Here is a 17607-nt window from a genome sequence, read left to right on the forward strand (position 1 = left end):
TATGGGCATTTCGCGGGAGGGGGGTTTAGTTAGCCTGGGGGGAGGAGGGAGGGAGGTCTACCTGGGGTGGGGGGGGTAAGGTTTTTTTCCCCACAAGTTGATTTCTCCTTTAAACTTGCCAAGTTAATTTGCAAGTCAACGGCAGAGGTCTATTGAATCTTTTGAAGATGTTAATTGCCTTCCTGACATTTGAGTTTTTATTCAGAAAAAATCGATTCAAATTTTATTCAGATTTGGGACTATTCAATCAAATATTAGACATTCGAGTATTTGATAAATAACCCCCTTAGTGTATATTGTTTGTACTACACACTATGGCTGCTTAACATTTATAAATTTATAAATTAAATGTATACTGAATGAAAAATATTGAAATCAAGTTATGATGAGAATCCTTGCTGGTAGTATAGAATGATCTCCATTAAAAGGAGAGTAGTAGATAAGATCACTGAAATGGAAGATGTCTAGGACAGATACATTAATAAAAAGGTTTTCAGATCGCTTAGGTTCAAAACAGCCTTGTGACTCAAAATTTGGTTGAGACCATCCCCTTAACAAAAATATAATAATATCCATGGCTACAATTTAACATCAACCCACTAAGATTAAAACTAAAAGGCACTGGCACCATTCACTAACTAGAAGGGACAGATTGAGCATTTGTTAAAGCTTTGTAATATGTATCTAAAAAAACAGCTACCAACACCAAAATGTCCTTCCATTAAAAAGTATTTTTCAGTATATTTATCTAGCAGATTACAGCTGAAACATATGATTATTACATGTTTTTACACTGGTGAATCCACTGCATACAACTCCAGTGTCATTTGAATTGGAATGTTATAGAAGTACTACATTACCAATGCCTTTAGTTGGTGATAACATCATTTTAAACTGTCTTAAATGGGTTGTTCACCTTTGAGTTAATTTTTAGTAGGATGTAGGGGGTGATATTCTGAGACAATTTGTCATTTGTTTTAATTTTTTACTATTTGTGTTTTTTTAGTTTTTTAACTTTTTATGAAACAGCTCTCCATTTTGCAATATCTGCAATCTGGCTGCTAGGGTCCAAATTACCCTAGTAACCATGCATTGATTTGAACGAGAGACTGGAATATGAATAGGAGAGGCCTGAATAGAAAGATGAGTAATAAAAAGTAGCAATAACAATATGGGGCCGATTCACTAACTTCGAGTGAAGGATTCGAAGTAAAAAAACTTCGAATTTCGAAGGTTTTTTTTGGGCTACTTCTACCATCGAATGGGCTACTTCGACCTTCGACTACGACTACGACTTTGAATCGAAGGATTCGTAGTAAAAATCGTTCGACTATTCGACAGTCGAAGTACTGTCTCTTTAAAAAAAACTTCGACCCCCTAGTTCGGCATCTAAAAGCTACCAAAGTCAATGTTAGCCTATGTGGAAGGTCCCCATAGGCTTGGCTAACTTTTTTTGATCGAAGGATATTCCTTCGATCGTTGGATTTAAATCCTTCGAATCGTTCGATTCGAAGGATTTAATCGTTCGATCGAAGGAATAATCCTTTGATCATATGATCGCACTATTTGCGCTAAATCCTTCGGCTTCGATATTCGAAGTCGAAGGATTTCAATTCCCAGTTGAATATCGAGGGTTAATTAACCCTCGATATTCGACCCTTAGTGAATCAGCCCCTAAATGTTTAGCCTTACAGAGCATTTGATTTTAGATGCGGTCTGTAACCCCCATTTGAAAGCTGAAAGGAGTCAGAAGGCAAATAATTCAAAAACTACAAAAAAGCAAACATGAAGACCGATTTAAAAGTTGCTTGGAACTGCCCATTCTATAACATATTACATGTTAACTTAAAGGTGAACCATCCCTTTTATACTGTGTTATACATATGGCAGTTTTGGGTGTAGCATAGCTTGAGCTTATTTCAAGCATACTTTTTACAGACTGTTTCTGTTTTGATGATTACATTACACTAACATGACTTCCTTTCAGTGTACGGAAGTGGATACGCTTGGCTGCCAGCAAGGTTGGATATTTCTATTGGGGATACGGTGGTATGGACATGGAAACCACAGCTCTTCCTCACAGGAATTGGATACAGGGTCTTCTCTGTCTCAGACCCTGCAAATGTAACTTACGATGGCAAAACCTTTATCAGTGGGACCACCAAATCACCATCTGGTATGGCTTTGTATCAAACTATTACAGTATTTGTCTTTTTGCCCTAAATTTACATTGATCTACAAATATTGTTTTTAATATAGCTGCTACTACTAATAACAACGACTTTTTATTATTATGATTACTGATGTTGTCATTGTTGATCAGTCGTTTCATTTAAAACTATGCACATTTTCAGATATGGAGAACACATCAAAATTGAAATTCAAATTTTTTCCAATTTTAGTATTTACTGTATATGCGTAATGAGCAGTATCATCAATGTTCCTATTCGCAACTTAAAAGGCCCCTATACCATCAATTAGTGTTTGCCACAAGGGAATACCTACATTGGCATATTTTATTTGAATATAAATGCGAATTACCCCTTTAACTGTGACTTGTTCTTCCTGGTGACTATGTTATATTTTCTTTTGTTGAGTGCAGGTGTCTTCTCCTACCAGTTCACATCTCCAGGAACCTATTATTACAGCAGTGGTTTTGTCAATGATGCCAGAACCATCTTCCTACAAGGAGTTGTATATGTATCTCCAGCTCGAGAAAAGAGCAGTGCCTTATATGTGTCTGTTGGAGGGATAGAAGCCCAGTACAACCCAGGTAATGTGTACAATATAATTATGCAACTTAATATAGGGACATATTTATTAGTCTAATTTTAATAGCATCTCAACAGATTTTATGTGGTAAGATTTCAATCTGTAATTTTTTTAGGATTTCAATTTGATAAATTTTGAACAGTTGAAACTATTTATTTTTTACATGACTTAAAAAACATGAAATATTGGTTATTATTTGCAAAAAACTAATTAAAATATTAATAAATCAGCCTCTTAATCTGTTTTTAAAAGATGATTTTGAAATCCAAGTTAATTGAAACATTCAGGGCCAAGTGTAATCACACCAAGGTATACTGCTTGGTAGAGCATGGGCCTAGTAAATCCAAGTGGATTAACTATAAAATATTATTTGTTAGGGTCTTTCTCCCAGGAGATACTAAATATAAATCTTTTTTCTATACTTAAACAGCTCCAGCTCTACGTCTGTCAAGAGCAGTGGCCAGTTGCATAGCACCAGAGCCAACATGTCCTCAACTTTCAAATATCACTTCCAATAATTCTCTCTCATTTGGGTTTTCAAGCTGTTTCTCTCCTTCCATAACCAGCATTAGCCCTTCCTTTGGAACAATACATCACTCAATAATCATCAATGGAACTGGATTCAGTGATATTGAGTGTGCCAATCAGGTATGTAACAGAATGGATTGATGTCTAGAAATGATGAACATTGATGACTAACAAACAATGCCCTTAACATTATTAATAAGTTGACTAAACTAAAAACAAAGGAATTTACAGCACTTGGTCTAACCCACACAGTAGCATTGACCAGCTGCTAGAACTGCCCCAGTGCTAGCCTTCAGTCCAACCTACATTCTTGATTTGACCAATTGCTAGAAATGATAAAAAGACATTATTTGCATGCAAAAAAAAGTGATTGACATGACACAGGTAATTGTACCCCACTTTTGCCAAAATATGCAAGCTTACATGCTACATCAAGGATGTATGTCCCTGCCTATTATTAAGTCTGTAAATCAATAAAAACTCATTAGCCCCAGCAAATAGTGAGATTGAGTAATAAGACCATGTTGCACTTAGTCTTAACTCAGGAACTCTAGTAAGAAAGACAGGGTGCTTTTAAGCCTCCTGCTTCATGTTGGCCTAAGTGACTGACCTGCCAACATTTATGCTTATTATAAATGTTCTACCGCAAAATTAACATTTCTCCAATTAAATGCTGCATTAACAGTGTCTCCTATTTGGAGACATAAGGAGCTGTGAATAGCAGAACAGAAGACAAGACTGAATAGGAGTGTAGACAAGGACTTTTAAGAATGGTGATTTTAGAGAACAAGCAGATTTGTGGTGGATGGGAGAGGGTGATAGATAAGAAGCCACCCACTGTGATACAGGGATGAGGTGTAAAAAAAGTCTACTTATACTAATCGATAATAGCAATACAATGAAGACTTCCAATTTATTAATTCATACTTTGATTCATTCTTAGGTTACAATTGGGAAATATCCTTGCACGGTTTCTTACTCAGACCAGAACACTGTCCTCTGCAATGTAGACCCTCAGAACTCCATGCAGGTTGGGATTGCAGAGCTGGTTTCCCTCACAGTGAATAACTATGGAAATGCCATCAACACCATAGCCAAGGAAATGGATCGACGCTTTGCTCTTCTGCCTCACATTGATTCCGTTACGCCCAATAACGGATCCACCGCTGGATTCACAAGACTAACCATACATGGATCGGGGTTTACTAATATAAACGGCAGCACTGTCATTTCTGGTGTGAGCTGTACTATCATTTCACTGAACTACACAGACATCATATGTGATACACTCCCTGGTACACTACAGAATATCAAAGTGAATGTTCTAATAAATGGAATTGTCAGTCAGTGCAAAGGAACCTGCAGCTTTTCATACATAAGTAGTGTTTCAGCTACTGTGAGCAGCATCTCCCCTACTTTTATCTATAACTCTACTACATTGTACATAACTGGTTCTGAATTGGGCACCAGTAATAATGACATTTTGGTTTATGTGGGCAACTGGCTTGCACAGGTAATTAGTTCCAATGACACAGAACTAGTATGTACCATTGACTCTATTCCTGCAGGCACTTACACTGTGAAAGTAATTGTTTTAAGCAAAGGGTTGGCAACGGGGCAGTTGACTGTAACTAGCCCGGCACAGGCAACTCTTCTAACTCCATCTGGAAGCACTGAAGGCGGCACTTGCCTATCAATCACAGGAAATGGATTTGACCCTCTCAATACCACTGTGCTGATTGGTGGAGCTGTGTGTCAAATTGTGTCAGTGACCCCAAGCAGCGTTCAGTGCCTTACACCTCCATCTATAGCTGCAGTGAATGCTACAGTGTCCATACGTGTGCGTTCCATCACTTACCCACCTCTGAGCTTCTCATATTCACAGAGTGACACCCCCATTGTATCTTCAGTTGTTCCAAACACAGGTATGTTCTATATTTTTTCATAAAATAAGAATAACGTGTAAATTACTGGAGAGTAAGGAAAAACAGAGGCCAAACAATGAAAATTGCCTTTTGCTACTACTATGCAGTACTTTTAGAATGGTTGGAGATATAGGGATGGCAACTGGGCCTCCCCTGGAATGCACGCTAATTTAACTTCTAAATATTTCTTTTCAGCTTCCAATTTCAATTGAGACCTGGCAGAGGTCACTGACCCTTGCAAAATGTCATTGTTACTTTCTGTTACTTTCCATTCTGCAGTTCAAACCACTGCTTCACTGCTAGGCAAAATCGACATTATAATTTTAAGATGAACTACTCCTTTTGTAGGTATATGAGACCACTGGTTCATAATGATATACAAATGCTTTATGTATGGTGTTTTGTGCAAGTCTGCTCCTAGTGATATTCCTACTACTAGTAAATGTAAACTACAGTTTTCACTGTTTCCACAAGTATGCTGTGAGTATGACAATATTAGTTAATGAGGTATTGTTCATGGAGAATGTGTATTTTTCTTTCTAGGTGTACCAGGGCTTTCAATTACAATCTCTGGATCAGGATTTGGTTCAGATGCCTCAATGACTTCAGTGAATATTGGCAACACAACCTGCACTATAACAACAATATCTGAAAACCAACTAGAGTGCAGCACAGGCAACAATTCTGGAGGAACCTTCCCCATAGTACTGAGAACTGAGAAGGGATTCGCCAAGTCCAACGTGCAGTTCAAATACCAATTGACTTTAACAAATGTCTCTCCAAATGTGGGTAAGTCACAAGGAAACTTTTAAATAATGTACAAAATAATTTAGATTTTACTATATCCACATAAAATAAATCACCTGGGCAGGAAACTGTCCATTTTGTTATTTAGCCATCCAACTATCTGCCATGTCAGGACTTGTAGAAACTACAGTCTTTTTAAATAATTTGTATAAGTTCTATGGTCAACAAACACCACTCACCAAGGTGATATTTAAGTATATTTAATGTGTAAAAATGTGTTACAGAAAATACATACAAATTATCAGATATCTAGCCAGTCAAATGCTCTATTGACAGCCTACCAAAATAATACAAAATATGTATGTATCAATATGTTGTATAAAAGTTTTGTGCATGTCTGTATTGTGTGAGAGTTAGTGTGTGTCTGTGTGTGTGTCCAGTGTGATAGAGAGAGCAAACTTCTCTTTGTCCAGGGATATATTCAAAACCTGTGAGATACACCTCCCCCAGCCTACCCATAAGACATTCCATATGTTTCCTGTAACCTAATCCCTCCAGACTTGAGGAACAAATGGAGGATGGGAATCAGTGTGTGAAAGATGTGTGAATGACAAGTCATGAGTGCACACATTAAACATATTCAAACTTAATCAATACTGGGGTATAACAATTTTTCCAATACCCAATATTTAACAGGACTAATGTTAATTCATCCAGTACCTTAAAAATGCACTTATACATTTCTGGAGTCTGGGCTACTTTGGGTCTGCTTAAAGAAATATAAGACATGGCATTAATTGGCAATAGTGGCTCTAAAATCATATCTCTGATACAAGGGCTCTGAGTTAGCGGTACATTAGTAGGTAATGCAACTTAGAGTGCACTGTAAAGATAGAAAGACAAGCATGATTTTGTTAAAGAATATGTATTGAAATATATAGTATGAAAGCATATGCATGAATGACATCTCTATATTAATCTACATCATTCATTCGGGAATGTGTGTGTAAGACTTGGGCAATACCAATCCTACAAAGAGAAGCTTGGACATAAGCCTGTTGATTTAGATTTTGGCAATTACTTCAAATGTCCCAGTGCAACTGCTGTACTGCTTAAGAAAGCTCATTTTTATTATATGGATCTCTTGATGAACCCAAGTTTGCTACAACATATTAACCATCTGCACAAATGTTTGTTTGTAGGAAGCTTTGCTGGTGGATTGATAATCACCCTCACTGGATCTGGGTTTGACTTGCTGAATTCCAGAATCTTTGTGTGCAGCTCAGAATGCCGAGTTGACAGAAGCCAATCAAACCCAAACTCCCTGTTTTGTGCAGCTCCTTCACAGAATGGTAAGCCTTCATTAAAATCATCTGAACTGTAGCTCCTCTACACAATGAAAGGATTACATAAATATAATAATGATTGGTAGTATCATGTTTTATTTACATGCTTTAAGTCTTATACAGTACTAGATTTAACATATCCATAAAGTATTTACATATGAAAAAATACTCACTTGAAAGGAGGTGGGCCTACAATTGCAGTAGCCTAGTTCTCAGTGAACACAACACCTTGGTCTTGTGTCCTTTTCCAAGAGTTTTAGCAGAGAGTTTCTCAGCATGTAATTTATTAAAATTTATAATGATAGATTGGGTTAAAACATGTAAAAATGAAAAGTATCGTTAATTGGCATAAAGTGATGACCCTTCAACAAAATAGTAAGCCTACTTAACCCCTGTAGAGCTATTGCTATTGGCTAAATATGCATCAAGAAGATCCTCTGGTTCATCAGTAAATACTATACATATTTTATACATTTAAAAGAAATGTGGTTGAAAAAATCGGTAGTAAACAAATCACATCCTCTGTTTTGGTAGCTTCTGGCTCTACACTGACCTGTGACGTCCTTGTTGCAAATGGAAATGACACTGTCCAACTGAACAGCTCATTCACCTACAATTCTTCCCTGACTCCTGTAATAAGTGATGTGACCCCTAAGAGAGGTGGCACAGCTGGTGGGACAAATCTCACCATCACCGGCTCCCAGTTCAGGTATTCAGACTATTGGTGTCTGTTTTGATGTCTGTTTTTATTGATTGGGACTTCTGTTATGTGTCTGTCTTTCTACCTGTATCTGTCTTTTCTATCTGCATTTGTATATTCTATGTCTATTTGTCTGTCTTTCTACCTATGTCTGTCTTTTCTATCTGCATTTGTACATTCTCATGATTAAGGGTTTTCCAGAAGCTAAAATATACTTTACGGTTCTACCATTTGCTAAACAAAGGAATTGTTCTTCCAAACTGTATAGAAGAACATATGGCTACGGCTGTCTGTATCCATATAAGTAAAATAATCCACCATAAATATACATCTCATGTAATATATATACCAGGGTGGATGGTAGTACCAGACACAATTCAGCAAGAAAATCATTGCCTTAGTGAACTTAGTGCCTCTTTAAAAAATTGCATTTGTCTTTAGTTACTCAACAGTGTGTGGGAGATGAAGCAATTTAATATCATAATAATATCAGGCTGTTAAAGTTGTAATGTGTTTTATAAATGTATTTGCAGCACAGACATCTCCCAGATCACAGTTACTGTAGCACAAGCAAACTGTCAAGTGCAATATGCCAATGGCACGCATATTATATGTGTAACTGGAGCTCAGTCACCTTCACAACGTACTAAGGTGCAAGTGAAGATTGAAGGAAAAGGACTTGCCAAGATGGTAAGTCTACCTCTGATATCATTTGAAGGTGTTGGGTCTGGACCTCGGTGTGAGTGTCTTTTCCAATGATACAGCCATTGCCCATACAAAGTTTCAATCAGAGAAGACATTTATTCAAGCAGAGAATCCAAAAGCATTCAGTAGCTCGGGAGAATTCTCCTTACCAAACTGAATGTTACATATATTTTTATATCACCTCAGCATAGAAAATATTAGTCATACATAATTGGTTAAATTCAGCATAAAGGCGTGATTGCCTTTTTTTCAAAATGATTTTAGCTCTTATTCTAAGTAACCTCGAAGCCCAAGACTGTACCATAACATAACATATTGTTTATAGAACCATCTTCCACCTAATCTATCAGCTATCCTTGAAACTTATGTTCCTGTACAATCATGTTTCTTTCTGCATACATAAGCAAAATATCCAAGCTGCAAGGAAAAAGGGAAAAAAAATTTCAACTTGACCTGATTTATATGCTTTAAAAATAGAAAATGAACCAGAGTTCAGAGGTTATATAGGCCTCAGAGACCTCAGGCTTAGATTCCACAAAGGGAATATTGGTTAAATTATTGGGCAACTAATTAAATTGCTAAAGATAAATTTGATCTCCTCATAGCTGTTAGAGCTCATGGATCAGAATCTTCAGATGTAGAACAAGGGGTTTTCAGCTCCAGTAGTCTAAATCCAAAGGCTGTAAAATGGGATTCAAAATTTTAGAATGATAGCTACTGTCCAGTTATATTTCAGTCTTACATCAAGTCTTCTTGACTAATGGCTAATTACTGGTTTGTATGTCAGCATTCTATTCTGTATTTATATTGTCAAATTCTAAAACACTGGCAAATGTACATATATATTTTTCAGGATAATGCTGATTTCTTCTACATTGATGTTTGGTCTTCAAGATACACATGGGGAGGAGACACACCGCCTGATGAAGGATCACTGGCAGTTATCACAAAAGGACAAACCATCTTGTTGGACCAAAGCACTCCAGTGCTCAAGATGCTTCTGATTCAGGGTAAAGTGACTGCACTTGATCACAACTGGAAGAAGTTGTTTGACAAATCTGTTTAGTTTGTAGACTTGTTAGATATTATATGAATATCTAAGACATTATATATAAGACATCTGAGTTACTCTGTGTGTATTATTCCTGCCGGGCTGTGGTGACAATTTAACTTTGTTTCATTTCCCATGTAACAGGAGGAAGTTTGATCTTCGATGAAGCCGATATTGAGCTACAGGCAGAGAATATTCTGATTACAGATGGCGGTCTTCTTCAGGTAATAACAACTGGGATCTGCTATATGTTATATTGTATGTAGAAAGCAAAATATATGGCATTATCTTCATAACAAAGGGGAACTATTTTAAAATAAATATTCAAATATTTTTTGCATTTTTGTGCTCTTGTTTTTGCCAATATAAGTTGAATATGTGCAAACTTTTGATTCCTTTTGGGTGCATTTGCCTCCCTTCCCTTTATTTTGTATTAAGGATGCTAATAGAAAATCCACTCCACATTTTGTTATTAGCAGTTACCAATGGTCTGTAAATAATCCTGTTGGCTTGCTACTATACGATAAAAACAATGTCAAGGCTGTAGCAAGAATTATATATTAAAAGGAATAAGGATGCACAGTGATAAAAGTAAACTTGACACCACAAGCCAAAAGTTTTGAAAGAGGCCACAGAACTCCAATACTAACATTTATTACTAATAGATGTTGGGGGGAATGAATCAAATAGTAGGACCACTATACAGTACCCCTAATCTCCTGCAGAAACAGATATTGGTGCAACCACAAATTAGAGAACTGTTTTGGCATAAATCAGAGTATATTCCATAATTATACCATATGTGGTCACTCCAATTTCAATGCACATAAGGCACCACAACCCCTCTTTACCACCTGGTCTATGAAAGATACAGTGTAATGCACTAAGCTGCCAAAATAGGAATTGACACAAGCAAGAGTCACAAACAAACTTGCCATGTAGGATTTTAAAGTGTCAATTTTATGTTCACTTTGTGAAAATTGTATCAAGTATCAACATATGCTTTGTGTGTAAAGTAGGTGGTCATCCACCAAGCCACTGCAATCACAAATACGTATGTATTATGTATATTTTCTTTGTTAACATCTAGATTGGAACTGAAGATGCTCCATTCCAGCACAAAGCCATCATTACATTGCATGGACATTTACGTTCTCCTGAGTTGCCTGTGTACGGTGCAAAGACATTAGGTGTGAGGCAAGGAACGCTGGATCTACATGGTAAAACTTCATCTAAAGTGGAGTAGTGTTAAAAAAAGCTACTTTTGGTACTTTGGAAAGCATTTGAGTCTTTGTTTGTGCCTTCATGGAGAATTGTACTTCCTGGTTTCAGTCATGTGACTTTATAGACATTATTCATGTCAACAACAACAGTCACATAATTCTTTACTATTCATTTCCTAGAGATCTTTATAATAATGTTTAATGTTTAACAAAAACTTGGGGGGGGGGCAATTTGTTATTCGTTACTGATGGTAACTAATGGTTTCCACTTGTTTTTAAAAAAAAAAAAAAGAAGAAAATTCCAATTTAACAATTTAATTTAAATTAATTATGTTGTGGAAAAAATTATCTAGGTTGCTGCAATTTGTCTCAGGGATTAAGAGATTGGAGGGTTTTATTTTATGGTGGCCAGGCATAGGCTGAAATGTATGTTGTGCCAGCCAACTGACCTCTAGGATACTGTCCGAGGGACCTGTACTGTATGTGTACGCCTACCTCTCTGCTTTTTAATTCAACTGCGCCCACTGCCCAATCAGAACAGCTGAAATAGGCCAATCTGCCCATGTGTATGGACACATAGGTTTACTATTATTCTGAACTGTTTTCCAGGACAGCCAGTGCCTGTAACTTGGACCCGTCTGGCACAAACAGCTGAAGCTGGAACATCTACTCTCATTTTGCAAAAAAGTGTAACATGGAAGGCTGGAGATAAAATTGTCATAGCGTCTACAGGCAATAGGTAAATAATATTGTGTTATATGAGACACATTTCAAAGATTTGCAGTTTGCTCATTTCAAAATCCTACATGTATATTTGTGTGAATATCTTTTTCTCAACAGACACAGCCAGAAAGAAAATGAAAAAATGACAATCTTGAGCATCTCCCAAGATGGTAAAACTGTGACTCTAACACAGCCCTTAATTTACAAGCACTTGGGAATATCAATTACTCTTCCTGATGGCACAGTATTTGACGCAAGGGCAGAAGTTGGTGTTCTTACGAGAAATATTCTTGTGAGAGGATCTACTAATGTTGAATGGAGTGACAAAATACAAGCTTGTCAAGATGGATTCAATACTGGTAACTATTAGTGGCTTTAAAGAAAAAATGTGTCTGATTATACATGCTATGACCATTGACAATACTCATCCAGGATATGTAATGACCAAGTAAAAACTGCCAGGTAGTAGACAATGGAGTTCTTTACCCCTCAGAGGATGCCCTGTTTGGCCTTATTCTGGGACAACCCCCCACCCCCAAAATTTGAAAAAGGTTTGAAGCTAGCCTTATATGGAAAAAATCATAGTTTCCCCAAGCAATTGACTCTTTGCCTTGTTTGGCCATCCATGTACTATTTCCGAATACTGTAACAAGAGGCTGTGCCGACACAATTGGAGAGAACACATTTAGTGCTGATAAAGCACTGCGTATCTTGACAGCGCTATATAAATAAATGATGATGATAAATATCTGCATGATTCCCAGCCAGATATCTGTCACATAGACCAAGATTTTGACCAATAAGCTGCCAACACAGTCCAGAGTCAGCAGCTAATATTGACCCATGTATAGTAACCTTCATTCAACTTTATTAGCATTGTGGTGTATCTGTCTGTGTAGATACTCACATGCACCATTTTTTATGGGGGCTGATAGGCTTTATTTTTGCTTTTCAGAAGCCTCTAACTATATACAAAATGTTAAGGAACTTTAATATGGATCAAAAAGGAATTAATATGTATTTGCATGTATAATTTCCAACCTTGTTTAGGTGAATTTGCTACACAAACTTGTTTCCAGGGAAGATTCGGTGAAGAATTAGGAAGTGATCAGTTTGGCGGCTGTATTATGTTCCATGCTCCACAGCCAAATCAGCTTTTGTCCATTGGAAGAATAGAATATGTGGAGGTAAGCAGCAGGACAATTATTAACAACAATAGTATGGTCTTTGTTCTGATTTTAGATCCTACTATTCTATATGGTTTACATCTTTGGAATAAGTTCAACAGCCTTTATCTCCTGTAGCAGCCATTTGATTATGGTTTCTAGGCATCAAGAAATAGTTTGTATTTCTGTAAAAAAAAACTTCTGATGGTGCTAATGTTAAGATGGTTTATAGCATACAGTATATGTTGCTGTTTCAGTCGATTAATTAAAATTGTTTAAGACTACACATTTTTATTTTCCTCTAATTAAATACATTAATTGAATTCTGTAGGTATTCCATGCAGGACAAGCTTTCAGACTTGGGCGCTATCCAATACATTGGCATTTAATGGGCGATCTCCATTTTAAGTCGTATGTACGAGGCTGTGGCATTCACCAGACTTACAACAGAGCTGTTACTATTCATAATACTCATCACCTTCTTGTGGAAAACACTGTAATATATGACATTATGGGAGGAGCATTCTTTATTGAGGATGGAATAGAGCATGGGAACATCCTTCAGTATAACTTGGCTGTGTTTGTTCGTCAAAGCACCAGTCTCTTAAATGATGATGTCACCCCAGCAGGTTTTTGGATAACTAACCCCAATAACACAGTAAGGCACAATGCAGTGGCTGGTGGTAACCACTTTGGTTTCTGGTACAGAATGCATGATAATCCAGATGGTTCCTCCTATGACCCAACAATTTGTCAAAAAAGAGTCCCTCTTGGTGAATTTTACAACAACACTGTTCACTCTCAAGGATGGTTTGGAATCTGGATTTTTGAAGAATATTTTCCAAAGGTGGGTGGAGGTTGCACTTCCAGTATTCCACAACCCGCTACTTTTAAATCACTGACAACCTGGAATTGTCAGAAAGGGGCAGAGTGGGTGAATGGTGGAGCTCTTCAATTCCACAACTTCACAATGGTAAATAATGAAGATGCTGGCATAGAAATCAAGAGAGTCATTTCAGAGCATGTCAATGGCTGGGGAGAAACAAGTGGAGCTTTAATTAAGAACGCAAAAATAGTTGGCCACGTTGATGAACTTGGGTTAGGTTCTGATTATTGCACTGCCAAAGGTATAGTTCTTCCATTTGATGAGGGACTAACTGTGTCATCTGTAAAGTTCATGAATTTTGATCGACCAGGATGTGCCAGCATAGGCGTTACATCAATTACATGTATTTGTGTGGACAGATGTGGAGGCTGGAGTGCAAAATTTGATAGCATACAGTATTTTAATTCACCAAACAAAGCTGGATTCAGATGGGAACATGAAGTTGTCTTAATTGATATGGACGGTACTCTTACAGGTAAGTTTATTAACTTATTAAACACATATGTGTTTTTCAGGGCAATACATAGCAAAACATTAAGGGGTAGATTTATCAAGGGTCGAATTTCGAGGGGTAAAAACCCCTCGAATTCGACTTGGGAATGAAAATGAATAGGGAATTTGGACGAATTTACGTGCTGGTGAATAGTCGAGTGGGTAAATATTCGAGCGGCAAATAGTCGACCGATCGAATGTTCGATCAAATGATTTTTATTCGATCGAATGATCGATCGAATGCCCTTTCATTCGATCAAAACTTTGAAAACAAAGCCTATGGTAGGTTCCCATAGGCTTTTTAAGCAATTCGGTAGGTTTAATCTGGCGAAGTAGGCAGTCGAATGATTTTTTAAAGAGTCAGTTATTCGATTATCGAATGGGCGAATAGTCGCAGCGTTTTTTCATTATTTTTGTTTGAATCATTCTACTCATGCGAATTTACGCCAATTCGATGGTCGAGGAGCCCGAAAAACTCCTCAAAATTCGAGTTTTTTTTACTCTATTCATTCACCCGATCTTAGTGAATGTGCCCCTAAGTATGATAACTCAAATTTTATATATGTAATTACAACTATATTTTTTTATGATGTTGGCTAAGTGTTAATCAGTTTTATGGAGCGATAAGCATAATAAGCTGTAAAGAAGAACCTTGTTTTTAAAGAGGCAATATAAAAGTGTGTTCTACATGCTGGGTCATAAAAAGCCTAAAAGCCGATACTTGAACAGGGTGGATCCATATTTAGATCATGGCTTTTTATTTGTAAACCTCAGAATCCAGATTTTAGCTGGGGAGGCAAATATATCCAAATTCTAATCTAATATATAAATAATTTCAAATGCGAGTTTTCTTAAAGGCTTACAAACTTGATTGCTTAAATGTGAAAATAGATTAAAAAAAATAACTCGAATATAATGAAATCCCATTCTGCTATTCTTTATCAACGAAACAAATCTTTAAAATTATTTTGAAAACACACTTCTGTTGACTCCTACATAAATTCTCCAGCTTTTAGTTGGTGATTTTTTTTTCTTTTAAAAATATTTTATTACATTTTTTCACTAATAAAAACACAAAAATGAAATAATACAGAAAAAAATACAGGAAAAAAAAGTATCATTCTCAATATTTCCTATATATAACAAGCCACATCTAAATAATAAATAAAACAAAAAAAATAAAAAATAAAATATTTTCCCCAAAAAAAACCCCCGCCCCCTTGGCAACCAGGGTTTTTATTTTATATTTTACAGCATTCGTCCTCTTAAGCGGTAATCCTAGTCATTCTAATCTCATAATTCCGATAGACCTCCTTAAAGGGATCCTGTCACCGGAAAACATGTTTTTTTCAAAACACATCAGTTAATAGTGCTACTCCAGCAGAATTCTGCACTGAAATTAATATATGAAAATGATACATTACTCAGCTCAGCACTGCCTGTTTAAAGGGATACTGCCATGGGAAAAAAAAACGTTTTTCAAATGAATCAGTTAATAGTTCTGCTCCAGCAGAATTCTGCACTGAAATCCATTTCTCAAAAGAGCAAACAGATTTTTCTATATTCAATTTTAAAATCTGACATGGGGCTAGACATTTTGTCAATTTCCCAGTTGCCCCCAGTCATGTGACTTGTGCCTGCACTTTAGGGGGCAAATTCACTAAAGGACGAAGCTCCTAACGCTAGCGTAGCGCATTTTCACTAATTCGCAGATTCACTAACGGACACTGGCGTAAATTCGCTAGTGTTACTTCACACCCTTACGCCTGGCGAATTTGAGCAATGGACGTTACTACGCAAATTCACTGAAGCGTGCATTTTACTGAACGCTACCTTTTACGCTAGACTTCCTTCGTCACCTCAGACCAGGCGAAGTGCAATAGAGTAGATAGGGATTGCTTCAAAAAAAGTTTACATTTTTTCAAAGTCCCAAAAAATACTGGCATTTTTTCTTTTTTTTTTATGGGTGATAGGCTGAAAAAGATCGAATTTTTTTGGGGGGCTACCCTCCTTCCCCCCCTACATTTTCTAACTCATGGCACCTTAACTATACAGTGGGCACATGCGTAAGGCAAAATAAAAATTTTATTTGATGTTTTGAAGGTTTCCCAGGTTTGTGTAGTGCTGCTACGTATACTTCCATTGCAAATTCAATTTGGCACCGTATACAAATTAAGTATCGCTAGTGTAACTTCGCTTTGCCTGGCGAATTAAAGCTAGTGCAACTTCGCAACCACAGTCTAGCCTTTACAACATCCCAAATAGGTATTGCCAATCCAGTGTATCAAACGCCTTCTCAATATCTAATGTCAAGAGGCATATAGGGGGTTTTCAAGTTCAATACTTTTCGGATGTTATCAGGTGCCTGCCTTAGGCATAAAACCTATCTGGTCTTGTGAATTATTAAAGTTAAGATTCTATGCAATCTCACTGCCAATAATGTTGCCAAGATTTTAATATCTACATTAAGTAGTGATATCGGTCAATAATTCTTAACAGAGAGTAAATCTTTGTTGGGTTTCGTATGACTGATGTTCTGGCTTCGTTCATTTGTGCCGGGATGGCTTTCCCCTCACATATATGTTGATAATGTTTACATAAGTGGGGAGTTATTTGCTCTTGAAATATCCTAAAGTACAATGAAGAAAAGCCATCAGGTCCAGGTGATTTCCCTATCTTCAGAGTTTTAATAGTGTTTTTTATTTCTAATCCCGTAATCTCTGCATTTTAAATATACTTCATAGTTGGTGATTTTTTTTACACAAGTTTTCAAGTTTACTGCTCTTAATAAATTTAGAATTTTACAGTTTACCGAAAGTTAAATCCAAATCCATGATCAATGCAGTCTAAAACTCAAATTGCGGTAAAACCTTGAATTTGAATATTGATAAATCTGCCTCTTAGCCTACAAGGCCTCAGCTGTGGTTAAGCAGAATTCAGTCATCCTGAACTTAATGGATAGCTTTAGAAGTGAAAGCAAACTATTATCTGAGTTAAAAGTTTTGCCTTTACCCTGTAGGAAACATTGGTAATAAAGTGGTACCAGAGAGTGGATTACTTGATCCCTCACAATGCCGTAAAAGCAGAGACTGGAGTATTGGGTTCAATGGATATGTCTGTAATTCCACTGTTAGATTCCATCGCTTGGCCTTCAACAATCCAACACCAACATCTCTTCTTGGGAAGGATGTCATTCTTTCAAATACTTTTGGTAGGTGAAGAAAAACTTCTTTCAAGTAATGCACATTTTCCCTCTAAAGTCTTACAATTATTATCGTCTATTAACGGATACATACTCTTCAGTTGTGTATATATGAGCATAAGAGTGCTTCATTCAAATAAA

General features: G+C 36.7%; 1 protein-coding gene across 1 annotated transcript in view; it reads left to right on the forward strand.

The window, feature by feature from the left end:
• The window catches only part of LOC108718598 (fibrocystin-L), an 85487-nt gene that overhangs the window by 40119 nt on the left and 27761 nt on the right, over positions 1-17607 (forward strand). Inside the window, exons 35-50 of the mRNA XM_041565671.1 lie at positions 1988-2176; positions 2603-2773; positions 3203-3420; positions 4244-5225; positions 5769-6014; positions 7175-7324; positions 7853-8027; positions 8552-8708; positions 9577-9733; positions 9919-9998; positions 10865-10994; positions 11607-11736; positions 11838-12079; positions 12771-12907; positions 13218-14247; positions 17284-17475. Of these exons, the coding sequence (XP_041421605.1) occupies positions 1988-2176; positions 2603-2773; positions 3203-3420; positions 4244-5225; positions 5769-6014; positions 7175-7324; positions 7853-8027; positions 8552-8708; positions 9577-9733; positions 9919-9998; positions 10865-10994; positions 11607-11736; positions 11838-12079; positions 12771-12907; positions 13218-14247; positions 17284-17475 (4386 nt within the window). The remainder of the gene's footprint in view (positions 1-1987; positions 2177-2602; positions 2774-3202; positions 3421-4243; positions 5226-5768; positions 6015-7174; positions 7325-7852; positions 8028-8551; positions 8709-9576; positions 9734-9918; positions 9999-10864; positions 10995-11606; positions 11737-11837; positions 12080-12770; positions 12908-13217; positions 14248-17283; positions 17476-17607) is intronic.

The sequence above is a fragment of the Xenopus laevis genome, chromosome 6L (genome assembly GCF_017654675.1).
Source record: "Xenopus laevis strain J_2021 chromosome 6L, Xenopus_laevis_v10.1, whole genome shotgun sequence".
In the NCBI taxonomy this organism is placed as follows: domain Eukaryota; kingdom Metazoa; phylum Chordata; class Amphibia; order Anura; family Pipidae; genus Xenopus; species Xenopus laevis.